This window comes from Otolemur garnettii, unplaced genomic scaffold (assembly GCF_000181295.1).
Source record: "Otolemur garnettii isolate 467f Iridium unplaced genomic scaffold, OtoGar3 scaffold00211, whole genome shotgun sequence".
Classification (NCBI taxonomy): domain Eukaryota; kingdom Metazoa; phylum Chordata; class Mammalia; order Primates; family Galagidae; genus Otolemur; species Otolemur garnettii.
The window spans coordinates 183,009-209,048 of NW_003852606.1; the positions used below are offsets into that span (position 1 = coordinate 183,009).

Consider the following 26,040-nt stretch of genomic DNA (forward strand, 5'->3'; position numbering starts at 1 on the left):
AGCCGCTTGAGCCACAGGCGCCGAGCCAATCCCACCTTTCTATAATCTCTCTATCTGATGTCATTTCCCATCCCTCAGCTCCTGGCTCCCCTGCTATAGACACATTTGCCTCCTTACAATTCCTTGAGCATGCCAAGCTCCCTCTCACCCCAGAGCCTTTGCACTTACTGTTCCCACTGCCTAGAACATTCTTCCCCTGTATATATTTGTATGGCTCCCTTTTTCACCTTCAGAATTTTGCTCAAATGATACCTTCTCATTGAGGCCTTCCTTGTCTACCTCATTTTAAATTATACTGCCCCTCTTTCCCATCCATTACCTTCATTTGACCCATGCCTGCCCTTCCTATGCACTGGAGTGTTTGTCTGATTTGTTGCATCTGCAGCAGTTAAAACATCCTTAGCACAGAGGAGGTACTCAATAAATATTTGTGGAATGAATGAATGAGATACATGTAGAAATAGTCCCAATCCAGGGAGCTGAGTGCGGTGAAAAGGTCTAGATTAGCACCATCCACTAGAGCTTGCTGTGGTGATGGAAATATTCCACATCTGTGCTGTCCAGTACAATAGTCACCAGTCGCAGGTGACTATTGAACACTTCAAATGTGGCCAGTGCAATGGAGGAATGGCATTTTTAAATTAATTTGAATGAGTTGAAATTTGCATCTGAATGGCTAGTGGCCACTGTATGGGTCAAAGAAGGCCTAAAGGAAGGAAATGGTCAGGGAAGGGTGGGTAGCTAGGGTGACAAGGAATGTTCCCAAGCAGAGCACAGCATGGGGAGAGGGTGTTCTAAGCAGAGAGATCAGCACATACTGAGGCTCAGAGGTGAGAAACTGGCACAAGAAATTCAGAGAACTGCAAATGGTCTGAATAGCTGGAGGGGGGCGGCAGAAGGGGAAGAGGAAGAGAAGGCAGAGGAGCCCATCCCAAAGGTCAGGACCTCACTTCGTTTCCTTTCTCTGGATTTCTAATCTCAAAGATAGAGAAGAGAGACAAATAGGGTCTCCCGGCAGAGGTAGGTGTTCAGGGCTTAGCAGTGATTGACGTTGGCGGATTTTCGTTCACTTATTCTTTCGACATGAGATTGTGGAAGGGCAGGCCCTGTTTGGGGACGGGAGAATCAGCAGGAAATAAGAAAGAGAAAATTGCCACCCACGGGCAGATTTCATTATGAACTTCTGTGAGCCTTTGCCACTTTTGCCTTTCCTCAAAAAAAAAAAAAAAAAAATTAAAGTTTATACTTTATAATTTTCTTGGTACAAAGACATGTTTATATTTTATAATTTTGTTAGTGCAAAGATGAATGTTACCCAGGCTGGATTATATTCTGTCGTCCCCCCCCTCCCCCTTTTACTATGAAAAGAAAACATTTCCTCTAAAAGTATGGTGAGCTCTAGGCACTGTAGCTCAGGGCCTGGGGTAAGTCGGCCCTGCCTTGGGGCAACTTCTGACCTAGTGGCTGATACAGACCACAATCAAGTTTCAGACCCAGATAGATGCTGTGGAAGAAAACAGGACAGGGAAGTGTGGCAGGCAGTGACAGGACAGGCAGGGAAGGTTAAGGAGGGGACATCTGAATGCAAAACTTAGAGATGAAAAGGAGCCAAAAAAGAAAAACCATTGCAAAAAGAAGAACCAGGACTTGAGAATGCTAATAGTGCTGATGGGAGGGTAGGAGGAGGTGGGATTGAAGAGAACGTAGGGAGCAAGTGGAAGATGGAGCCCGGGGGGAGATCATAAGAGTGGTTTAGTGCAGGCTTCCCAGAGTGGGAGCCTGAGATGCTAAGGGGTTGCTAAGGGCAAACCTCTGGGAAGTGGGGAAGAAGGTCAGCAGACATGGTCCCTGCTGGTGTCTGCCCCAACCTGATCCCACGGAGAGCCCTGGAGTGTGAACCACACAGGGGCTAGCCCTGTCTTGTGTCTCCATGGCTCTGTGCCTCGGAGTCAGTCTGTCTTGGGCTCTGGGCTGCTCCAGGAGGTGGGGACAGTAAAGGTCTGGGCAAGTCTGCACCTTTAAAAGATGGTGACTCTCTAGAGCAACAGGCAGGTGTCACTCACAGCAGCAGGGAATAGGTGCAGCATCCCAGAGGAAGGGACCTGGAGGGGCACCAGCAGTGTCCCCCAGTCTCCCATGAGGAGGATTGTAGATTGAGTTTGGGAATCCGGATCCCCTTCGGATGTGGGATGTTACTATAGGATTTTAAGCAGGGCAGTAGCACACCCTGAATTTCTTTTTGGCTCTTATGTGGAAAACATCAGAAAGGGATGGAGTGACAAGGGTGGCAGCAGGGAAACGGAAGAAGCTACTGCAGCCATCCAGGTGAGCAGTGGTGGGTACTCAGATGTGGGCAGTGGCAGGAGAAGGAAGTCCCCAGATGAGTGATCCCATGGGAAGTCAAGCAGGCAGGTGGAGGATAGTCTGCTTTCTCCTTTTCTCCATCCCCTCCCCCAGAATCCCTTCTGCCTCCTTCACACAGCTCTCCCTTCCTACAGGGGCTTGTCGAGGAAATGGTGAAGCCACAAGACTTCAGGCCTGACTGATCTTTCTCTGCTATCTTTTCTCTCCCTCCCCCACTGACCGCTGCCCCAAAGTCGAGCTTTGATCCCCACCATCGCTCCCAGCCAAGTTATGAGCGTCCTTCTTTCCTGCCTCCTGGACCTGGGCTTATGCTCCGGCAAAAATCTATTGGTATGTCACCACCAGAAGGGTAGGTATGAGGGATCTGGGGGTTAGGGAAGGCTGGGAGGATGACCGTTTATGGGGGAAGCAAGGAGGTTTAGAAATGTTATTTTCTACTTCCATGTGTGACCATACTTCCATAAAGAGTTCAGGCTTTCAGGGCCAGGTGGTGGCTCATGCCTGTTATCCCAGCACTCTGGGAGGCTAAGACAGGTGGATCACCTGAGCTCATGAGTTCATGAGACCCCCCTCCCTAAAAATAACCCAGTGCTGTGGCAGGTGCCTGTAGTCCCAGCTACTCTGGAGGCTGAGGCAAGAGAATCACTTGAGCCCAGGAGTCTGAGGTTGCTGTGAGCTGTGACAGCACAGCACTCTACCCAGTGGACAAAGTGAGACTGTCTCAAAAAAAAAAAAAAAAAGAAAAGAAAAGAAAGAATTTAGGTTTTCGAGCTGGGCAAATACAAGTATGAATTCTGGCTCCTTTTCTTCCCCCAACTGGGTGTGTGACCTGGGACAGGTGGCTTCACTTCTCTGGGTGGGCTCTGCATCTAGAAAATGAGGACATTATTGCCCCTGCCTGGGCCACCCTGGTTTTTTTTTTCTCTCTTATACCTGATTTTCCATCCATTCATTCATTCTACAAAGGTTTGTTGAACACTGCCCATGTGCGAGGAATTGTTCTAGGTTTCTGGGGATATGTCAGTGGATAAAACAGACTAAAGGGTCCTGTCCTCTTAGAGCTTAGCTCCTAGCACATAAAGACAGACAACAGATGCTAAGGATGATAAGCAAGAAAATCATATAGTATATTAACAGGGATAAACACTATGGGGAGAAGAGAGTAAGAGATCAAGAGTGCTGGGGGCAGGCAAGTTTGAGCTAAAACTTGGGGATTAAGTAGGAGTCATGAGAATATCTGGAGATGGGGGAGGTAAGGCATTCCCAGCAGCAGGGACAGCCTGTAAAAAGGTCCTGAAGTCAGAGTGAGCATAGTGTGCTTACTGAATGGGGAGGTTTGTGGCCCAAGCTGAATGAGCACCAGGCATGAGGGCAGAGAGGAGACAGGTTCTCATGGGCTATGTCAAAGACTTGAACTTCTATTCTGAGTGAGGTGGGAGCCACAGGAGGGCTCTGAGCAGAGGAAGGACATGAGCTAACTTTAACAGAATCCTCTGGTTGCCATCTGGGGACTAGATTGGGAGTGGGAGGGAGACCAGAGAGGAGGTGACAGCTATTGCTGTCCAGTTGGAAATGATATTGGCTGGCCCAGGGTGATGACTCTGGAGGGGGTGAGAAGATGTTAGATTCTGGATATGTTTTGAAGTAACAGGTGAACTGGATATGAGTGATGTGACAAAGAAAGCCACCAAGGTGCACCCTAAGGTTAAGGTTTTCGGTCCAAGCAGCTTGAAGGATGGAACTGCTGTTGGCTGCAGTGAGCTGGAGGAGTCAGCTGGGGAGATCAGGAGCTTGGTCTGGAGCAAGGGTCCTCAAACTTTTTAAACAGGGGGCCAGTTCACTGTCCCTCAGACCATTGGAGGGCCGGACTGTGGGCCCCAGGACAAGTCGGCTGCTAAGCAGAACAGGCAGCAGCGGCAAAAACACCTGGCGGGCCAGATAAATGTCCTAGGCAGGCTGCATGTAGCCCGCGGGCCATAGTTTGAGGATGCCTGGTCTGGAGCCTTTGGAGTCTGAGATGCTTGTGGGGCATCTGGAGCTTGGGGGTTGGGGAGAGGATGGGGCCCCAGAAGTGGGAGTTAACAGCAGAGCTGTTGAATGCAGCTGGACACTGGCTGAGAGAATATTCAGAGGGGAGAAGAGGGTCAAACATATGAGCCTTGACAGTTGAGAAGTAGGCAAAGGTAACTCCCGAGCCACCTGGAGTTGTTCTGCCAGTTGGATCCAGCTTTTCCTCAGCTCCCTGTGTTCACAGTCCACCAGTGTGAGCCTTGAATGTGTGAGGTCTCCCTGCATCTCATCATTTACCTAGTATCTTTCCTAGAAATCAGCTCCCTCTTTTAACAATAGCCGCATCCTAAGCACAGCTCTGTAAAAGCACAGATTTGACTTGCTCATTGCCATTCTTTCCTGCACAAACATGAGTAGAAACATTTAACTATGCACATAAATATGACATCCCTACCCAGCTGAGCCATTCTTTCTCACCCTGAACCACAGCTAGCATTCGCTGAGCCTTTTCATAAATTGGCGAAAAGGCGCCTCCTTATGGCATGGGGAGGAAGTTCAGCTGAATTTCGCCGATTTTCCTTTTTATGCTGTTCGCAGTTGTGCAGTGCACAACCTGTTCACTGTATGAAGCCGCTGGGAAAGTGCTGGGCTAATCTATGTGAAGCTCTTAGTATACACTGGGTGCCATCATCATCATCATCATTGTTGTTACTGCTATATGTTCTGTGGGATAGGGAGAGCAGGGAGACCCTTTCCCCAAGCCCCTCCCAATGCTCTGTGTCTCTCTAGGGGCAGCAGAAGATGACAGACCCTACCTAGCACCCCCAGCCATGAAGTTCAGCCGCAGCCTGTCTGTGCCCGGCTCCGAGGACATACCCCCACCACCTACCACATCCCCACCAGAGCCACCCTACAGCACACCTCCAGCCCCCTCCTCCTCAGGCCGCCTCACCCCCTCCCCTCGGGGAGGACCCTTCAACCCCAGCCCAGGTGGCCCCCACCCCGCCTCCTCCCCCTCATCTTTTGATGGGCCCGCCCCTCCAGACACCCGGGACACCCGTGTGGGGAGCCGTGAGAAAAGCCTGTACCACAGTGGTCCCCTGCCCCCTGCCCACCACCACCCGCCCCACCACCACCACCACCACGCCCCGCCCCCTCAGCCCCACCACCACCACGCCCACCCTCCTCATCCTCCAGAGATGGAGACCGGTGGCTCTCCCGATGACCCCCCACCCCGATTGGCTCTGGGGCCCCAACCTAGCCTTAGAGGTTGGCGGGGTGGCGGGCCCAGCCCGACCTCTGGAATCCCGTCCCCATCGCATCATGGCAGCGGGGGCGCGGGCGGCGGTTCCTCCCAGGCCCCGGCTCTGCGCTACTTCCAGCTGCCCCCGCGGGCGGCCAGTGCGGCCATGTATGTACCAGCCCGCTCGGGCCGCGGCCGCAAGGGCCCGCTGGTCAAGCAGACCAAAGTCGAAGGCGAGCCCCAGAAGGGCGGTGGCCTCCCGCCCGCGCCCTCGCCCACGTCCCCAGCCTCCCCGCAGCCGCCGCCCACCGCGGCCGCGCCCTCGGAGAAGAACTCCATCCCTATCCCCACCATCATCATCAAGGCTCCGTCCACCAGTAGCAGTGGCCGAAGCAGCCAGGGCAGCAGCACCGAGGCGGAGCCCCCCAGCCAGCCTGAAACCGCAGGCGGCGGCGGCGGCTCTTCGCCCAGCCCGGCCCCAGCCATGTCCCCGGTGCCACCGTCCCCCTCGCCCGTGCCCACCCCCGCCTCGCCCAGCGGGCCAGCCACCCTCGATTTCACCAGCCAGTTTGGAGCAGCCCTGGTAGGGGCGGCTAGGAGAGAAGGGGGCTGGCAGAACGAAGCTCGCCGGCGGTCCACACTCTTCCTCTCCACTGACGCAGGGGACGAGGATGGAGGCGACGGTGGGCTGGGCGTAGGGGCAGCCCCGGGGCCCCGGCTACGCCACTCCAAATCCATCGATGAGGGCATGTTCTCCGCCGAGCCCTATCTCCGGCTGGAGTCTGCGGGCGCGGGCAGTGGCGCGGGCTACGGCGGTTATGGAGCGGGCAGCCGAGCCTACGGGGGCAGCGGGGGCAGCAGCGCCTTCACCAGCTTTCTGCCCCCGCGACCCCTGGTACACCCGCTGACCGGCAAGGCCCTGGATCCAGCCTCCCCGCTGGGGCTGGCCCTGGCCGCCCGAGAGCGGGCGCTGAAGGAGTCCTCGGAGGGCGGTGGGGCACCCCAGCCCCCTCCAAGGCCCCCATCGCCCCGCTACGAGGTCCCGCCGCCCACCCCGCACCACCACTCGCCCCACGCCCACCATGAGCCAGTGCTGCGTCTCTGGGGGGCCTCCCCGCCGGACCCCGCCCGCCGTGAGCTGGGGTACCGGGCAGGGTTAAGCAGCCAGGAGAAGTCTCTGCCGGCCAGCCCACCAGCTGCCCGCCGCTCCTTGCTGCACCGCTTGCCCCCGACAGCTCCCGGGGTTGGGCCCCTCCTGCTGCAGCTGGGGTCGGAGCCCCCGGCCCCGCACCCCGGAGTGAGCAAGGCCTGGAGGTCCGGAGCCCCTGAAGAGCCGGAGAGGCTGCCCTTACACGTGCGGTTTCTCGAGAACTGCCAGCCCCGAGCCCCGGCAGCAACCGGCAGGGGGCCCCCATCCGAGGACGGGCCGGGTGTCCCGCCGCCCAGCCCGCGGCGGTCTGTGCCCCCCTCCCCGACCTCCCCAAGGGGCAGCGAAGAGAATGGGCTTCCCCTGCTAGTCCTGCCGCCTCCCGCCCCCTCGGTGGACGTGGAAGATGGCGAATTCCTCTTTGTGGAACCGCTGCCGCCTCCTTTGGAGTTCTCCAACAGCTTCGAAAAGCCTGAGTCGCCACTCACGCCTGGGCCTCCCCACCCGCTGCCCGACCCCCCCACTGCGGCCACCCCTCTACCCCCTGCGCCACCTCCAGCTGTGGCCACCGCTCCTCCTACCCTGGACTCAACCGCATCCAGCCTGACATCTTATGACAGTGAGGTGGCCACGCTGACACAAGGGGCCCCTGCCGCTCCTGGAGACCCTCCTCCGCCAGGCCCGCCAGCCCCCGCAGCACCGCTGCCGCCTCCTCCTGCCCCACAGCCTGGCCCAGACCCTCCGCCTGGCACAGACTCTGGCATTGAGGAGGTGGATAGTCGGAGCAGCAGCGACCACCCCCTGGAGACCATCAGCAGCGCATCCACGCTAAGCAGCCTGTCTGCTGAAGGTGGTGGCAGTGCAGGGGTCGGTGGTAGTGGTGGGGCTGGTGTGGCAAGTGGGCCAGAGCTTCTGGACACCTATGTGGCCTACCTGGATGGCCAGGCCTTTGGGGGGAGTGGTACTCCTGGCCCACCATACCCACCACAGCTCATGACTCCCTCTAAGCTCCGGGGCCGAGCTCTGGGAGCCAGCGGAGGCCTGCGGCCTGGCCCCAGTGGGGGACTCCGAGACCCTGTCACCCCCACCAGCCCCACTGTCTCAGTGACAGGGGCTGGAACTGATGGGCTACTGGCCCTGAGTGCTTGTACAGGACCCTCGACAGCAGGAGTATCTGGGGGTCCAGTGGCTGTAGAGCCAGAAGTCCCACCAGTGCCCTTGCCCACGGCCTCCTCCCTGCCTCGGAAGTTGCTGCCCTGGGAAGAGGGCCCGGGTCCCCCGCCACCACCCCTGCCCGGGCCCCTGGCCCAGCCTCAGGCCTCAGCCTTGGCCACAGTAAAAGCCAGCATCATCAGTGAACTAAGCTCCAAGCTTCAGCAGTTCGGGGGCTCCTCGGCAGCCGGTGGTCCTCTGCCCTGGGCCCGAGGAGGCAGTGGGGGAAGCGGGGACAGCCACCATGGGGGACCCAGCTATGTCCCTGAGAGGACCTCCTCCCTGCAGCGGCAGAGGTGAGCAGGGGCTGGAAGCTGGCAAGGGAGGCCAGAGGGCCTGAGGGCCTGATGTGGTTGGTGGTTACTAGAGTCCACCTTCCCCATAGCTGTGTTCCTTTAAGGTCTCAGGGTGGCAGAAAGAAAAGAAAACCAGGCTGGCTTGCAGAAGTTTGCCCTCATGCTTTCACAGACACCTTCACTTCCCTTTATCTCAGTAGCTCCTGTGGTCTCCTTCCATCACCATCACAACCCATAGCCTGTGATGGACAAGGTTATTAACAGAAGAGACTAGATCAAGTCTTGCTGATGTGTTTCTTTGCTGGGTTGTCAGTTCTTTCTGACAGTCCCTGAAATCTGTGAATGCCTTAAACCCAGTGTAGCCTCAAGACATAATGCTTTAGGGCACAGTGGCTCCAGGTATGGCTCTGGAACCCACCTCTTGGCTTCTAGTCCCAGCCTTGTACTTTCTAGCTATGTGATCTTAGGCAAAAGAATCCACCTTTCTGTAGAAAGGGAACAGCATAGTATCAGTCCAAAAGGGTTCTGAGCTGCCACATGCACTGGGGTTGGTTGGTTTGAACCAGGCCCAGACCTGCTAAACAACAATGACAACAAAAAAATAGCTGGGCATTGTGGTGGGCACCTGTAGTCCCAGCTACTTGGGAGGTTGAGGCAAGAGAATCGCTTAAGCCCAAGAGTTTGAGGTTGCTGTGAGCTGTTATGCCATAGCACTTTACTGAGGGCGACATAGTGAGACTCTGTCTTAAAAAAAAAAAAAAAATTGTCACAAAAGGATTCTGATAGGATTTAATGTGGGCCATTGTTATGGCATGAGACCCATGGCGAAGGAGCGAGGCCTCTTACAAGAGCCCAGGCATGCCAAGATAGGGAAATAAGAGATGATGCAGAAGTTTCCCAGAGCAGCTAGTTAGCTGGGATTGCCGCAAAGTTCAGGCCCTTTCAAGACCTAGTGTTAGGGAGAGGTAACATTCTTGATTCAGACACACAGAAGTAGGGAAAGATTTTTAAATCTGCTCCTACATCTGCAGGGTTCACTCTAATTCTATCTGAGAGTCTGCTATCCTTATGGTTAACATTCAAATGTGGGCTTATTAGGCCTTTCAGATCTTAATGCAATTCATTGACTATTCTTAAGTATTCTGCGTAGAAGAAAGGATGCTTAGTCAACAAATGCATTAGTTATTGATTTATCACTTGTATGCTGGGTGCCCATCTAAGTTTTGGGACCCCACAGTCGAAAAGGCAGGCAAAGCACTCCTCCAACAAAGTTTATAGTTACTGAGGCAGGGGTTGCAAAATACAGTAGAACCCCTGTAAGTTGACCACCCAAGAGACTGTACCAAACTAGCCAACATAAGGAGGTGGTCAGCATAAGGAATGAGGCTTACTGTACTGATATGTACGTGTGGTACTTGTTTGGTCTATGAAAATTAGGTCAATTTAAGGAGGTGGTCAGTTATGGAGGTTCTATTGTAATTGCAATCACCCTAAAAAAAATACGGGATGGTTAGAGAAGGTCTCTTAAATGACTGGCAGGTGAGCAGAGAATGGTGGAGGGGAGGGAGCAAAATCACAGGCTACCTGGGGAAAGATGGAGGGAGGCAGAGGTAACAGCCAGTTCAAATGCCCTGAGGTATGACCATGCTGGAGGGAGCTAAAGGGATGAGGGGAACCTTTTTCTCCCCTTATTTCTTCTCTCTTTCACCTCCATCTCTCTCTTTCTCTCTCTCTCTGTCCCCTGTTCCCTACCATCTCTCTCCCTGGATACTCATCCTCTTTTTGTTTCTCTTGCACCGTCTGCCCGTCTTTCACTTTGCTATGACTGGCCATAACCTGAAAGGCAGTATAGAATAGTGGTTAAGAGCTCAGACTTTGGTGCCATATAACTAGGCTCTGCCACTTCCTGGCTGTGTGTCCTTAGGCAAGTTACTTAACCTCTCTGTGCTGATAATAATAGTAACCTGCATCAGGGCTGTCATGGGGATAAAACTGAGATGCAATATGCAAAGCACTTAGAACAATGCCTGGCACACGTGAGCATCAATAAGTGGTGGCAATTACTATTATCACTTAATGTCTCTTTTTCTTTCATTTCTCTTGATTGTCACCCTCTCCCTATCCTCTCATCTTTCTCTCCCTTCATTTCTGTCCTGACATCCTTCTTACCCCTTGCTCCTTCCATCTCTTCTCCATCTCTACCCCGACCCTATGTCTCTCTTCCTCTCTCCCTATATCTTGGCCTTTGCCCCTTTCTCACCCTGCCCTCACCCCCTAAACCCCTCTCCGCCACCCCTGCCCCCTTGTCACATTCCAGACTCTCTGAAGACTCCCAGTCCTCCCTCCTCTCCAAACCTGTCAGCAGCCTGTTTCAGAACTGGTCCAAACCACCTCTGCCACCGCTCCCCACTGGAACTGGGGTCACCCCTTCAGCCGCTGCAGCCCCAGGGGCCACCTCACCCTCAGCCTCCTCCTCCTCCACATCTGCCCGCCATCTCCAGGGTGTAGAGTTCGAGATGCGGCCCCCTCTGCTCCGCCGGGCCCCCAGCCCCTCGCTGCTGCCAACCTCGGAGCACAAGGTCAGCCCTGCACCCAGGCCCTCATCCCTGCCCATCCTGCCTTCTGGACCCCTCTATCCAGGCCTCTTTGACATCCGCAGCTCCCCCACTGGAGGAGCAGGAGGCTCGGCTGACCCATTTGCCCCTGTCTTTGTGCCACCACACCCAGGGATGTCTGGGGGACTTGGAGGAGCCTTGTCAGGGGCCTCTCGCTCCCTCTCACCAACCCGCCTGCTTTCGCTGCCCCCGGACAAGCCTTTTGGCGCGAAACCTCTGGGGTTCTGGACCAAGTTTGATGTGGCTGATTGGCTTGAGTGGCTGGGTTTGGCCGAGCACCGAGCCCAGTTCCTGGACCACGAGATTGATGGCTCCCACCTGCCCGCCTTGACCAAGGAGGACTATGTGGATCTGGGTGTGACCAGGGTGGGCCACCGCATGAACATTGACCGAGCTCTCAAATTTTTCCTGGAGAGGTGATGGCTGGCCTGGACGGACCAGCCCGTCCATAGAACCCTTGAGCCTGCTGGCCTCCTGACCTCTGACCCCTGACTGTCTTCTCTCCCAGGGCCAGGGACTCTGCTCAAACTGCGCCCTGTCCTTATCTCCCAAGGCTGGAGGTCACCAGGTGACCTGATCCAGGCTGGACATTTGCACCTCACAGGAGGGGGCAGCTGACAAGAGACTGTGTGTATGAAGTGGGGAGCAGAAGGGGTGAATAGAAGAAATTACAGAGGGGGGTTGAGAAGGAGGGAAGGGCCCATTCTGGGGGGAGGGGACAGACAGAGCCATAGAGGGTCAGCCCTGAGCCTAATTAGATGTGATCCATCCCCCAGGCCACTGGGGAAGGGGGTGCCCTCAGATTCCACCACCTGCTGCCCCTCTAACAATCCTTCCTCCCTTCTCCAGGCCCCTCAGCTCTCCCCACTTCCCTTCTCCTAGCACACACAGCTGCCCTTCAGCCTCTTGCACGCTTGCTCTGTTGCACGCCTGCTCGCCTCTCTCTTCACCTTTCCTCTCCCCAGGCTGCAATTTTGCACAAATTTGCCCTCTCTCTGTCTTGCACATTCTGCCTTTGCTTCCAGCTTTTGAGTCCCTCTCAGCCCTCAAACACCCTCTGTTCTCATTGCACATGCTGCATTTCTTTTGTCATGCTTCAGGTCTCCTGCTCTCTTGCTTACATGTTTCCCCTGTGATCATCCCTTACACACTTCATGCCATAAAATCTCCAGACTCCTCCCTCTCCGCTCACTCTGAACCCTTGCTGCAGACACACTTGGGACACCTTTTCCCCCTGCCATTCACCAACCCTGCATATGTATTTATTCTCCGGAGTACCCTTTCTCTTTGTTCAACCCTTGCACACTATTTTGTACACCCCTCCTGGCACACTCTTACCTCCAAGTTCTTAAGTTAAAGCACTATTTCTTCTTATTCTTGAGCCCTAAATTCTTACTCTATCCACTTCTCCTTCTCAAAATGACATTCCTACCCCCAGCTTCCTCTCTTGCACTGTCACTTTTTGTCACACTTTTGCACATTTGCCTTCTAGGAACTGTGTTTTTCTCACAAATACTCATTCCTCCCTTCTTTGCCAGCCTCCCACTCCCCTGCACCCTTCTCGTTCAGATCTTTGCCTATCTCTAGTCTTGATTTCATGAGCCCTCTCTTGCACACTTGCTTTTGCACATACACCCTCCCCAGCACTGTCAAGTGCTCCCTGGAAGCCTTTTTCTCCCCCCAATAATGTCCTTACACACCGTGACTTTGCTGCACATGCCTTCTTGTCTTTTCTAGCTGGATGAGAACTTACCACCTCTTTGCTTTTGCACACTCATCTTCCACATGCTCTTCAGCTGTAACTGGTTTCTTTTTCTGACACACTTATCTTTTGCTCCTGCCAAGGAGCAGCTCTTGCAGCTCTTCTCACTCTTTACCTACTCTTTTTACCTCCTTATGCTCTTTTTCTCTTCCTGGTGAGAGAAGACCCTATGCACACTCAATTCCTGCTCACCATGCTTCCACACTTCCTCCTCTCCCTGCCTCTGGCCCTCATCCTCCTTCCTCTCTCTTCCTTGTCCTTCCTGGGCCACCTGTCCATCCCCTTTGCACGAAGGCCCCCTCCCCGACCTTTCCTTCTGTCTAAGAAACTCCTTCTCCCTCTGGCATGGCTGTTCCTTCCTGCACGCTTCCCTTCTCCCCTTATTCCTGGGGCTTGGGTATTTTAAACCACCCCTCCCTCTAGAAAGCCCCCTCCCCTGCTGTGGGTAAAGGGGGAAGGGCATTGCCCTCAGGTCCCCCCATGTTCAGCTGCCAAAGAAGGGAGCTCCCCTTCCTTCCCCCAAGCCCAGTCCCCCTCTGCTGCCCCTACCCCAGAGGGGGAGGGGCGCTCCGTCCATGAGGGGAGGGGGTGAGGCCCCTCCCCTCACCATGTCAGGGATCTGCGGGGAACCTCGTGGGAGGGTCGTGGGAGGGGGGAGGGATAGTGAGAAAAGGGACAGAGGTCGCGCTGGACCCCTACCCGCCCCCTCCCCCTTGTCGGATGCCCCCAGTCCGCAGGGGGCCTGCGCGGTGCCCGTCTATCAAGGGCTTGTTCATTCTGGATGGGTGCCGCGGGGTTGGGGAGGGTGTAGGGGGTGGGGAGGGGGAGGAGAGGTTGGGGTGGGGAGTGGGAAGGGACCAGATTGGGGGGCGGCGTGGGTTGGAGAGGAGAGACAAAGCAAAAAGAAACAATAACAAAAGAAGAAAATACAAAAACAAAAAACCAAAACCCCTAGAACACACAAAAAAACCCAGAAAAAAAACCTGAAATAAAAGCTCGAGAATTGTCTTCCAAGGGGGGTGGGAGGGGGAAGAGGAGGGGGGGCGGATGAGTATGTCTGGTTCTCCTCGAGACAGGGCTCCCAAAGCGTTGAAAGCCTTGGTGCCCAGGTCTTCCCTTTCGTGGGTCTCAGTTCATTCTTCAAGGAACTGGGACACAGGCGTCCACTTGCAGGGACTGAAGGAAGATCAGGGAGACGGGATTACAATATGGGGGTTCATTCCTACCCCCCATCACCTCCCTCCCCCTGACTCCCCACCAAGATTTTGCAGAGAGAAATGGCTTTTGTACCAGGTCATTCTTTATAATTAAACTCACAGTATCCACCCCCTCGAGCCGGCCCCGCCTCCTTCCTGGGGAGGCAACGCCCCCTTCTCTCCCGAGCTCTGGGTGGATGCCCGAACCTGCTGGGCAGTGCGCAAGCGCAGCCGGGGCCCGCCCCCCACGGATTAGGCCTCTTGGGTTGGCTCCGCCCCCAGGGCCTCGAGCATGCGCCGCCGGACCAGGGAGCGGCGCAGATGAAGGCGGTAATCGCCCAGCAACAATTCGTCGTGGCGCACCAGCTGGTGCGGAAGCCCGCGGGGACTGAGACCTGAGCGCAGCAGACGGGAGCGAGTCTGGAAATCCGCGACCATGATGAGCCACCTGCAAAAGGACGGGGCGGAGACCGAAGGGGAACTACTGAATGTCAAAGAGTTCCGACCTGGTCCTTGTTCTTTACCTCCAGTCCAACAGCCCCTAAACTCCTCCAGCCAGACCCTCTCTCCGAGGTCAACCCGAGCCCTGGGCCCTCACCTGAGTCATTCTAGGCTCCGTCCTCTTAGTCTGGTTCTGCCTCCTAATCACCGTCCGTCGAGGCTCCATCTCAAATCGCCGCGCTTGGGCCCACACTCACGTGGCCACACTCCTACCTAGGCTCCTTGCGACCTATCCCATCTGGTCACCCTTGCGCTTACTATGTGCTCAGTCCACTCTGCCCTCTCAGAGTTGCCTTTCTAGGTTCAACCCCCTCCCCCCCAGCATTGTCTATCCCCGTCACTACGTGGGTCACTCAAAGTCCGGGTACCCATTCACACTAGATGCCGCCCTCTCTCTGATCTTACCCCTGTCCCTCACCGAGATCACTCTTGGCTCCGCAGATTCACCACCGCATAACCCTTCAACGTCCTCACAGCCAATTTTTTCTTACATAGCCGTCCCAGTCCCGGACCCTAGCCTCATTCATCACTGCCTAGCCCCGCCCAGTCGCCCTGGCCCCGCCCCTCTCCGGGAGCCCCTTCGCTCGGCCCCGCCCCTCGCCGCGCTCCCCCTTGACCCTGCCGGTCCCAGTCACTCCAGGCCCCGCCCGCGCCGCGGGCTCACCTGTCCCGGCGACCTGCAGTCCCACAGATGACGTTCATGTTCTCAAAGCGGATGCTGCTCACATACCCGCTCTCCATGGCCCCGGGTAACTCAACCTCCAGCGCCTTCAGCACCTCCAGGTGGGCAAAATCCTCCTCGGGCTGGAGGTGTTGAAGAGAGAACTTCAGCCCATGAGGCCCTGGTTCTGTCTGGGTTCTGAAGTCACCAGTCTAGACCCCACCTACAGAACTTTCCAGAGTCCCAAGTGGCATTTGCAGGGTAGGGATCCCACCTGATCCCAGGGTTCTGTTGCTCTTGTCAAAGGGGAACGACAGGTATCTCTCAAGTGGAAAAGAATCTATGTCATTCCAGGTCATTCTTCAAAAAAATCAGCCTTTTTATTATTTTTTTTTTTTTTGAGACAGTCTCACTTTTTTGCCCCCTGGAAGAGTGCCGTGGCAGCAACGTCAAACTCTTGGGCTCAAGCGGTACTCTTTCCTCAGCCTCCCAAGTAGCTGGAACTACAGGCGCCCACCACCAATGCCTGGCTATTTTTTAGAGATGGTGTCTCCCTCTTGCTCAGGCTGGTCACCAACTCCCGAGCTCAAGCCATCCCCACCTGCCTCAGCCTCCCAGAGTGCTAGGATTACAGGAGTGAGCCTCCACCCCCGGCCAAAAATTAACTATCACCAAGCCAGTTTGCCAAAAGTCAATGAACAGTTGATTCACCAATTTGGCCAATTTTACCAAAAACTTTCCCAACCACCTGTAGTAAATGGTGCTGAAAGCTCTTGAAGCTTTCTGCCAGGATTTAAGTTGTACACTTTCCCTTTTATATCGATATAAGCATTTTAAAGAATGTTCACATGCCAAAAGATAAAGATCTTGGGGGGTGATTTCTTGTCGATCTATTTACCGTTCAGAAATATGTAGGGATTGCTAACCACATTTTCAGCACAAGATTACCATGTGGAAGGTGATACGCAGTTGTCATAGCATATAAAATTGCTGAGGAACTAAAATGAAATGACATTGGTCACCTCTGGAAAGGCTCACCTGGGGTGGAGTGAGGGGGAAGGCTGGAGAGTCCCTTTGTCAAAACTTCAAAGAAGGGTTATGGGTAGGGACTGATCTTGAAAATGAAGACATTGATCCTTCCCCTCAGCCGCCCCCCCCCCCCAGGTTACACAGGTGAGCTGAGAGGGCTGCTGGAAGAGGTGCACAGTAAGCACTCCATTAATATCATGGGTAGGGATTGATCCTGAAAAATGAGGAGAGTGATCCTCACCCCCCTCCCCCATGTAACCTCACCCACCCACCACCGCCTCCACCACCACCACCCCACCCCGGAGGTTACACAGATGAGCTGAGAGGGCTGCTGGGAGAGGTGCACAGTAAGCACTCCACTAACATCAGCCCTTCTCATTTAATTGTCAAGTGCTTGGGACACTAAAATATCTCTTTGAACTGTGGGCAGGGTTTTTTGTTTTTGTTTTTGAGATAGTCTCACTTTGTCACCCTTGGTAGAGTGCTGTGGCGTCACAGCTCACAGCAACCTCCAGCTCCTGGGCTTAGGTGATTCTCTTGCCTCAGCCTCCCGAGTAGCTGGGCCTACAGGCGCCTGCCACAAAGCCCGGCTATTTTTTTGTTGCATTTTGGCCGGGACCAGTTTGAACCCACCACCCTCAGTATATGGGGCTGTCGCCCCACTCATGGAGCCACAGATGCCGCCCTTTTTCTTTCTTTTTTTTTTTTTTGACACAGTCTCACTTTGTCACACTTGGTAAAGTGCCATGGCTCACAGCTCAAAGCAACATCAAACTCTTGGGCTTAAGCAATTCTCTTGCCTCAGCCTCCCAAGTAGCTGGGATCACCAGCGCCTGCCACAACGCCCAGCTATTTTTAGAGACAGGGTCTCCATCTGGCTCAGGCTAGTCTCAAACCTGTGAGCTCAGGAAATCCACCCGCCTTGGCCTCCCAGAGTGCTAGGATTACAGGCATGAGCCATGAACCCAGCCAAGGGCAGGGATTGTTGAGGGATTCATAATTGAATGACCAATTTGCTAAGTATGTCAAAAATGTGGGCATTTTCTTATTAGTTGTTTAATTTGTAAACTTTATAGGATTTCATAGATAGATTAGTAGGACTCCTTTTGTCCTCATCATTCTCCCCCCTCCCTGACCATGTTTCTGCCCCTCAGTCTTCTCTCTGAGATGAGCAGTGATAAATTTAAAAACTGACCCTTTGACAAACTAATGATCAGTTTTCAGCAAACTGTTCTGGTGTCGAGCCCGCAGCTGGTAAGCCACAGAGCCTGGATTTAAACCCTAGCCTCCTTGCTCTGAGTCTGTGGCCTTTCCACCACCCCCCACCCAAACTGTGTAGAAACCAAGGGCCTAGGGCCACTGGGACAAAGGGTACTCACCAAGGTTTCCATGCAGAGGCAGAGGGGCTGGGCAGTGGGTGGTGTGGGGAACTTCCTAATGCATGGGAGATCTCGGTCCAGCGCCTCATACTCTGCAATGACCTGCCGCAGGTACTGCTTCCTGGGAAAAAAGTGAGCAGGCAGGGACCTGGGTGAAGTCAGGGGTTACTGCCATCACATTTGGGGGAGCTGAGGTCAGAAGACATGGGGCCAGGGGCCACTCACGAGGATTTGACCGGCCTTCCCAGACTCCGGGCCTGCATCTCCTCTGAGGTCTCCAGGTCTGCAAGGAGGGCTCCTGGGGGCAGAGAAGCCAGTGTCACCTGCCCTATGTCCTCCTCAGTCATAATTCTGCTTAAGTGGGCATCACCACGTGCTGTCTGTGCCACCCCCAGAATAGACCATATGCCAGTTATTGAGATATTATTCCTCAGCTCCAAACTCCACCCGTCTATCCTGGCTTTGTGATGCCTGGGCTGGGTCTCTAAACACATTTCTGCTTTGACATCTGGGTTCCCATTAGGCTCTGCCCAAAGTGCAGCCCAGAGGGAGCCTGCTAAGTGGGAGGAATCAGAAGGGACTCGTTCCTGTTTGCTTCATCTTCCAGTCACCTTGCTTCTTCACTGTAGCAGTGTCATTTCAGCCTAGTGACAACATTTAAATCCAATTTACAGTTTTTCCAAAAGTCTCAGAAACAGCCTCCTGATTGGATAACAGTTCTCAAATCTGGTCCCTTCTTGACATTCCCATCTAACTCATATTTCTTTTATGGCCAACGGCTGGTTGTCTCACATACTCCATTTTCCCTTGCCCTACAACCCTGAAAGTTTTTTCCTACTCCTGGGCACACAGCTACAGAGAACAGTTCCCAGCCTCCCTTGCAGCTAGGCGTGATCATATGATAAAGGTGTCCCCAATACAGTGTTAGCAGGACAGAGAGGTACAATTTGCTTAAAAGAAAATTGCTTGGCTGGGCGCCTGTGGCTCAAGCGGCTAAGGCGCCAGCCACATACACCTAAGGTGGCGGGTTCGAATCCCCAGCCCGGGCCCACCAAACAACAATGATGGCTGTAACCAAAATATGGCCAGGCGTTGTGGCGGGCACCTGTAGTCCCAGCTACTTGGGATGCTGAGGCAGGAGACTCGCTTGAGCCCAGGAGTTGGAGGTTGCTGTGAGCATGATGCCACGGCACTCTACCCAGGGGGACAGCTTGAGGCTCCGTCTCAAAAAAAAAAAAAGGAAGAAAATTGCTTGTCTTGGGCATTTTGCCCTTAACCTTGGAATAGAATGTGGATGCAGTTTCAAGTGTACTACAGTGTGGTGAGCAACAATGTGAGAACAACCTGTGTCCCTAAATTCCTCACGGAGCCAAAGTGTCCCACCAACCCACACCACTTCCATCCCATTCATTACACAAAAGACAAATAAACTTCTGTCTTCTTTATATTATTGTGTTTTGGAGTCTCTTTGTTACAGCAGCAGAAAGAAAGCCTCCCCCGGCAGCCAGGCCTTGGTGCTCTCCTGCTAAACAGAAACAATTTCCCATAAAACCAACATCAGGTAAGGCCATTCTGTGATCATGATGGACTGATTAAAAAAAAAAAAAAACAGACCACTGCTGAATGATATATGAACATAACAAAACAGCAGACATTATCCAAACCCCCTAAATAACCAAAACCCCCCTCCTGGCTCAGAGCTGACATCAGAAATAAATATTTCTAGATTAAAGCAGTAATTTTAATACACTTCACTTGTTTAAATGTGTACGTGTAATGAATTAATAAAAGCATAACATTTTAAAATGAATACCTATTGAACAACTGGTAAACACAATTTCAAACTTTTAACAGGCATCTCAGAGGTCCCCTGTGTGCCCTGAAGGATGCTGGGGACCAAAAGATGAATCCAACCCGCCTCTCCCCTCCAAGAACTCCCAGTCTAGTGGGGAAGGCAGTCATCATCAAAGGCAGTATGTACTTCACTAGAACTGTCACAAGGTGGAGGGGAAGCCCAGTCTGTGGGCAATCAGGAAAGACTCTCTGGAGGTATTGTTCTCACAGGAGAAGAAAGAGTTTTCCAAATAAAAAGGTGACAGGGAGAAGGATGTTTCATGAGAGGGGCCAGCATGGACCGAGGTCTTTAAGCAGGTCATCTACAGGAACTTCTTAGAATTCTTTTCAGCCCCAAGACCTTAAGGAGCACTTATTGCAACTGTAGGTGATTAATTATTTGTGAGGCGATGTGTTTCATGTCTGTTTTTTCTTCATAAGAACAGGCTGGTCCATTTCTTCCATTAGGCACTGGGCAAAATGCTTGGGATGGGACAGGGCTTTCTAATGATCTGGGATGAAGTTTGCAAACTAGTAATAAAAATGTTATTGGTTCTAAAATGCTACAAAGAAAGCAATAAAACTGCAATGAACAAATGTTCATTTACAAAACCAACCAAACTGAGGGACTCATTTCCACTCAACTTCTCTAGAGCTATGAGGTTAGGCATCTAAGTTTGCAAACTCATCCTAGAAAAAGTGCTACATACGTCATTGCTGAATACAGTCACCTTGTAAGTACTCCCCTTGGGAAGTTATGCACTGATGCCAGTGCCTAGTTTGTTCTTTCAAAGCAATTTTGGAACTCTTTTTCTGGATTGGCCACCAGAAATGTCATTGTATGAGGTCTGACAATTAAGTCTGAGAACTCATACTAGAAAAAATACTACATACCTCATTGCTTAATATCACTACTGTCACCAGATGGCCGAGGGGAGTACTTTGAAAGTGACTGTAGTAATATCCAGCAATGAAATATGTAGCACTTTTTCTCAAGCAAGTTCACAAACTTAGTTGTTTGACCTCATATACATAAATTATATTTATCAGCCTAAGTTAGAGATGGTGTGGGCAGGGTCTCCAAAAGAAAGATGTCTCTAAAGGCACTAAAAGAGAGTCCTGAGGGCAGAGAAACAATGTCCATTTTGCCACCACCAGGGCATTCGCTATGCCTAGCATAGCACCTGGCACCTGGCACACAGCAGGTACTTATATCACACATCCAGATAGGAGACTCCAACAGCCAGTCCCAACCTTCTTCCCCTATTTGAAGAGGGTCCATTCTTCACAGGTGAGATTCAGGCAAGGTTCATTCATCCCCAGTTTCCTCAGGGATGTCCATCCAGTTTAAACCGATGTCTCCCAACTCTTGCTATTCAGCAGAACCACCTGGCCAGCATTCAGAAAATACAGGTGGGGCATGGTGGCTCACACCTATGATCCCAGAACTTCAGGAGGCCAACATGAGAGGATCATTTTGAGTCCAGAAATTGGAGACCAGCCTGGGCAAATTAGCAAGGACTCATTTCAAAAATAATTTTTCTTTTTAAACTAGCCAGGTGTGATGGTGTGCCCCTGCAGTTCTAGCTATTCAGGAGACTGAGGTAGGAGGATCATTTGAGCCCAGGAATTTGAGGCTGCAATGAGCTATAATTGTGACACTGCACTCCAACCTAGGTGACAGAATAAGATCCCATCTCTTTTTTTTTTTTTTTTTGTAGAGACAGTCTACTTTATCACTCTTGGTAGAGTACCATGGCATCACAGCTCACAGCAACCACCAACTTCTGGGCTTAGGTGATTCTCTTGCCTCCCGAGTAGCTGAGACTACAGGCGCCCACCACAACACCTGGCTATTTTTTTGTTGCAGTTTGGCCAGGGTTGGATTTGAACCCACCACCCTTGGTATATGGGGCTAGCACCCTACCCACTGAGCCACAGGCACCGCCCAAGATCCTGTCTCTTTAAAAAAAAAAATACAGATGCTGAGTCTGAGGTGGAGTTAGGTATAGGTTGATTTTTTTTAAAAAACCCTTCCACCTGAAGTGCAACCATAATCATGATAATACCATTCTTGCCAGGGATTGTGGTAAAGATGAGCAGGTAACTGAGTGCTAGCCAATGAGATGTGAGGAGAGGTCATTTGAGGGCTCTGAAGGTGATGCCTGGAACTGTGGCAACCATCTTGTGACCATGAGATAGGCAAGTTGTGCAACAGCGACATATCCCACACCCAAAAGCTGAGAGATTGAAAGAAACTGGGTCCTCAATTACACTGTTGAATGCTGACTCAACTAAAACCAACCTCCCCACACACAGTTTTGGGTTTCTTTGGGGGTGAGATAATGACATTCCTACCCTTTACACTAAGTTCAATTTTTTATTGCCTGCAGCCACATTCATCCTTATGCAGAGACTACTCCATAAATGATGAGTGACTGAGTGAATGAATGAATGAACTGTGCTAAACCCAAAGTGCAAGGAGGCAGTGCTGACAGAAGTCTGAAGCTGTCAGCAGACCTCAGACCATACAGGGCCTCAAAAACCAGGCTGAGGGACTGGATTTTATCCTGGATGATAGGGGTCTAAACCCTTTCCCCTCCTCCCCTCCCAGAACAAAAGGCCTCTCTGGCCCCACCCCAAGAGTTTGCCAGAAAGATCCTAGCCCACTAAAGCCTTCCAGCAACCTGTGGAATCTTCCTCCCCCACTCCCAGTATAAAAACAAGCCCCAAACCACTCTCTGTGCAGCCACCACTTTCGCCCAGGTGGATCTTAGTCCCCTTTCATTAAACTTGGCCTGAACCTCTCCTGGTCTCATTTCTGGGTACACCATGTAACCCTTTCACTGGGGATGATGGGAAGCCAGGGGTGGCAATGAGCAAGGGACAGCCTAAAGCTATGTAAAGGATGGGCTGGAGGGGAGAAACTAGAAACCAGGGAGGAGGTGAGGAGAGGGTCTATATGGAAGGGAACAAGACCTGAGCCATGGCTCTGGGGACAAGAAGAAGGGACAGGACAGAGAGAGTCAAGGGCAGGAAGATGGGGACTAATGGGCTGTAAGGGAGACTGGAGTAAAGGGGTGGTACCCAAGGTTTGGCCCAGTGACTGGGTTGGCAGTAGGGTCATTTGCAAATGAACAGCTGGAAAGAGGAGAGCAACTCTGGGGGAAGATGCTGAGCTTAGTGTGGGAGACAAGGAGAGTGAAGGGGTCCAGTGCTGGGGAATAATAGCCTCAGAGAAGTTGGTAAGGCCCCAAAGTTTCATGGGAAATGTAGGTCTGGGTCCAAAGTATTGGCCAAGTAACTGCAGGAGTTCATGGGAAATGTAGCGTGAGGTCCAAAGGGCCAAACGTCCCGGAATCTGGTGACTAGGAGTCTGAAGTGGCTCTCACTTTAGAATGCCAGTGACTCACTTAAAGGCACGCCAGGGCTACCACACAATGCCTGGATGAAAGGAATCCTCCCGTCCCTCCTCAGACCACTCAGTACCTGCCTCCCTGTGAACGCTGGGGTTGCCCACGGTGGGGGAGCACAGGGGCTCCATCTCTGGCTGCATCCTGGGAAGGTGGGTGGGGGATGTCTCAGGAAGGCGGGAAGAAGGGCTCTGACAGGGCCACCCACCCCAGCTCCTTCTCCCCTCCTTCTGCTTCTCTTTGAAGCATCGGGGAAAAAACACCGAACTGGCAGGATGAGACCACAAGGAAACACGGGTTCCCCTAACTTCAAGAATTTTCTCTATGCCCCAATTCCTTCCTTCCCATGTCTCTGTTTTGTCCCTTATCTCTCCTGACCTCCTGGAGTCCCTTTCCCCATACCTCTCTCTCCAACTCTCTTCCTTTCTCTCTCCCCAACTTTCCTCCCCTTGTTTGCTTGATTTCTCTGCCCTATTCCCCCCTACATCTCTCTTCCCTCCCTCCTTCTCTCCAGTCTCTTCTATCGGTTTCCCCAGCATCTCCCCAGCACCCTGTTCTTGCCTCTCTTTATAGCTTTCAGCCTCTCTCTAACCATCTCTCTCACTCTGTATCTCTCTCCCCTTCTCTACCCAGTCTCCTTATTCCATCTCTCTCCTCTCATAGCTGCCTCTTCTACCCTCCTGGGTCCCCTCCCCTTGGTCATCCACTTTCTGTTCCCACGTGCCCTCTGTTCATCCCTGCCTCACCCAGTAACTGGTCTGACACAAGTGAGATTCAAACAGAAACTGGATTCTCTAGGGGGGAGGGGAAGGGGGTCTGTTGCTATGGTACCTCTAGAGGGAGGGGGAGGGGCTGGGGCCTGGATTCCTGGGTCTGAGGAAGGAGGGACTAGAGGCCCAGGCTTCTGGATCTGTGGGCTCCTGGGCCTTAAGTGCTAGGGCAGAGTGGTCTAGCCACAAAGATGCCCATTAGGCATCCTTTTCTCTGTGTCTGCAGAGCTCTCAGCAGAAACTGTGGGAGAGAAATCTGGACTTTTCCTTAGTTATTTCATCTGTCCTCCCAGTCTCTGTCTCTGTGACTTGTATCTCTATTCCTCTCCCTTTCTGTCCATATCCAGACTGTCTCCACCTTAACTATCATTTCTTTCTTTCTTTTTTTTTTTTTTTGAGACATGGCCACCATGTCACCATACAGGGAGGGAACTTGCCTAAGAGCAAAGATGCTATGAAGGAAGCAGAGCCCAAAGATACAGACAGATTCCTGCTGATGATTGGGACATCTGAATCTGAAACTGCCCTTTATAAAATTAATAAAAAGCCATAAGGTGGGAACTGTGGTAGAGGGCTAAACCCTACAGAACTATAGGCATAGTTTAAAAATATATATATATAAAGAATCATTCATTGTTTCCTAGGTTGCTTCTCTATAATTGCTTACTACTCAAGAGTCACATAGCTGATGGTTATAAAAATTTTTAGTTTTCTTCATTGCTCTCATAAGGTAACATCACCCTTATGAAACCTAAGGCTGGTCTTTGAGATATCTTCCAGATCCTGCATTCCAGTGGACCAACTGACCCAACCAGTGACCCATACCAACAAACTGACTCAACTAATCTTGCAACCCTCTGACTGGCAACTAACTCAGTGCAAGAAGACAATTTCTACTTCCCAATCCTACGAATTCATCCCCGGCCCATCTGCAGACCTGATTCCCTAGTCCTTTGTCTGACAAAATATCTTTTAAAACCTTGGCCCGTAAATTCTCAGGGAGAAATCACTCTCATTTCCTCACTTCGTGTCCCGTGTGTGTGTGTGTTTAATTATTTTGGGTTTGTTTTTTTACAGGTCTAAGTGAGGAAGAAGGTACCCTGTGATACTAAACTGGTTTTTTTTTTGTTTTTTGTTTTTTGTTTTTTGAGACAGAGCCTCAAGCTATAGCCCTGGGTAGAGTGCATGGCGTCACAGCTCACAGCAACCTCCAACTCCTGGGCTCAAGTGAGTCTCCTGCCTCAGCCTCCCAAGTAGCTGGGACCACAGACGCCCGCCACAATGCCTGGCTATTTTTTGGTTGCAGTCGTCATTGTTGTTTGGCGGTCCCAGGCTGGATTAGAACCTGCCAGCTCAGGTGCTATGTGGCTGGCGCCTTAGCTGCTTGAGCCACAGGTGCCGAGCCTGATACTAAACTCTTTCTCTGCTATAACCCCTGCTGTCTCAGTATGTTGGCTCCCTCTTGGGAGTGAGCAGTGAACCCAATTGGGCAGTGACATGCAGCTGTGCCCGCAGTCCTTATCCACCTAATACATTTCCTCTCATGCTTAGGTCAATTCAATTTGAGTATCTGTCATTGGCAATTAAAACAGTCCAGTCTTCAATAGTCTCACTCAGTTAGTTCTTCTATAGCCCTGACTCCCTGCATCTTCACATCTCTTTCTCACCCATCAAGCTGTCCTCCTCCATTTCCGGTTGCCAATTCCATATCTGTAGATAGGTGACACCTCTGATTGCTATGAGCACGGGCACACCTAGACCTCACAGCCCACCAGGCTCAAACTCTATCCCTTCTGCCTCTCATGTTTCTCTGCTACTTTTTCTTCTTTCTGTTCCCATACCCCTGGCAGCCATTCAGATGTTATCTTCTCTTGGGACCCTTGCCCCAAGCTCCTTCTTCTCCTTTCATCTTCCAGTCTCTTGTCCTCATTCCTTTCCCTATAGGCAAGGCTGCCGAAGGGTGTTTCTGTACCTGGAGCTGACTTGTCTCTCCCCTACTCACAGCCCTCCCATGGCTCCCTAGTGCCTTTGGATAACCTTTCAGCCCCCAGCTGGGCATTCAAGATCTGCATTATCTAGTCCTACTTTCCTCTCCCACCTCACCCCTTTAAACATTCTCCAGGCACCCTTTTAAAATTATTTTATTTAATTAATCACTCTCACACATCTCACCCCATTTCTGTCTCCACTCTTTCTACACACTGTGCCTTATGCCTGTAATCCTCTTCTAACCTCCCCCTTTCCCCATACCCAAATGCCCTCAGCCTTTAATAGGAAGCTCAAATGCCTCCTCCTCCAAGAAGCCTTCCCTGACTCCTCCCACTATCCGTTGTTTTTTCTGTCTCCTCCCTCTGCTTGTTCTTTATCTGCTCCCTTTCTAGGTCTCTGAACACTGTCACTCATCTATCTTGCTCAGGAGTTTGTTCCCTGACTCATTTCTGGTTCTCCAGCATCATCCTATAGAGGCCCAGACCTCTGTGAAGTTCAGAAGATATGAGTTGAGTGAATAAATAATTGATTATTTCCCTTTATTTATTTGGTTTTTGTTTGTTTGTTTGTTGAGACAGAGCCTCAAGCTTTCACCCTGGGTAGAGTGCTGTGTCATCACA

General features: G+C 52.2%; 2 protein-coding genes across 4 annotated transcripts in view; one reads left to right on the plus strand and one right to left on the minus strand.

Annotated features, from left to right (window-relative positions):
- SHANK1 (SH3 and multiple ankyrin repeat domains 1) overlaps window positions 1–11,442 on the plus strand; it is a 48,382-nt gene extending 36,940 nt beyond the window's left edge. Inside the window, exons 21-23 of the mRNA XM_003801448.2 lie at window positions 2,598–2,694; window positions 5,164–8,272; window positions 10,590–11,442. Coding sequence (XP_003801496.1) covers window positions 2,598–2,694; window positions 5,164–8,272; window positions 10,590–11,307 — 3,924 coding nt within the window. The 3' untranslated portion in view covers window positions 11,308–11,442. The remainder of the gene's footprint in view (window positions 1–2,597; window positions 2,695–5,163; window positions 8,273–10,589) is intronic.
- A 2,485-nt stretch (window positions 11,443–13,927) lies between these two features.
- CUNH19orf81 (chromosome unknown C19orf81 homolog) lies at window positions 13,928–22,804 on the minus strand. Of its 3 annotated transcripts, XM_003801449.1 has the most exons (5): window positions 22,738–22,804; window positions 17,641–17,713; window positions 17,416–17,536; window positions 15,011–15,150; window positions 13,928–14,293 (listed from the first exon to the last, which is right to left on the minus strand). In XM_003801449.1, the coding sequence occupies exons 1-5, from the start codon at window positions 22,802–22,804 to the stop codon at window positions 14,098–14,100; spliced, it is 597 nt and encodes a 198-aa protein (XP_003801497.1). In that variant the 3' UTR covers window positions 13,928–14,097. The 3 variants fall into 3 exon arrangements, 1 of the variants encoding a protein (XP_003801497.1); XR_001161780.2 differs by lacking the exons at window positions 15,011–15,150; window positions 17,416–17,536; window positions 17,641–17,713; window positions 22,738–22,804 and adding an exon at window positions 14,752–14,834 and having other exon boundaries at window positions 14,238–14,293; XR_001161779.2 differs by lacking the exons at window positions 15,011–15,150; window positions 17,416–17,536; window positions 17,641–17,713; window positions 22,738–22,804 and adding an exon at window positions 14,444–14,834 and having other exon boundaries at window positions 14,247–14,293.
- Window positions 22,805–26,040: the final 3,236 nt, after the last annotated feature.

Coding starts and splice junctions, on each gene's coding strand:
- CUNH19orf81 (XM_003801449.1), bottom strand. CDS start 22,804: ATGCAGCCAGAGATGGAGCCCCTGTGCTCCCCCACCGTGGGCAACCCC. Junction 17,537..17,640: donor GGAAGGCCGGTCAAATCCTC/GTGAGTGGCCCC, acceptor CTTTTTTCCCAG/GAAGCAGTACCTGCGGCAGG. Junction 14,294..15,010: donor ACTGCAGGTCGCCGGGACAG/GTGAGCCCGCGG, acceptor GTCCTTTTGCAG/GTGGCTCATCATGGTCGCGG.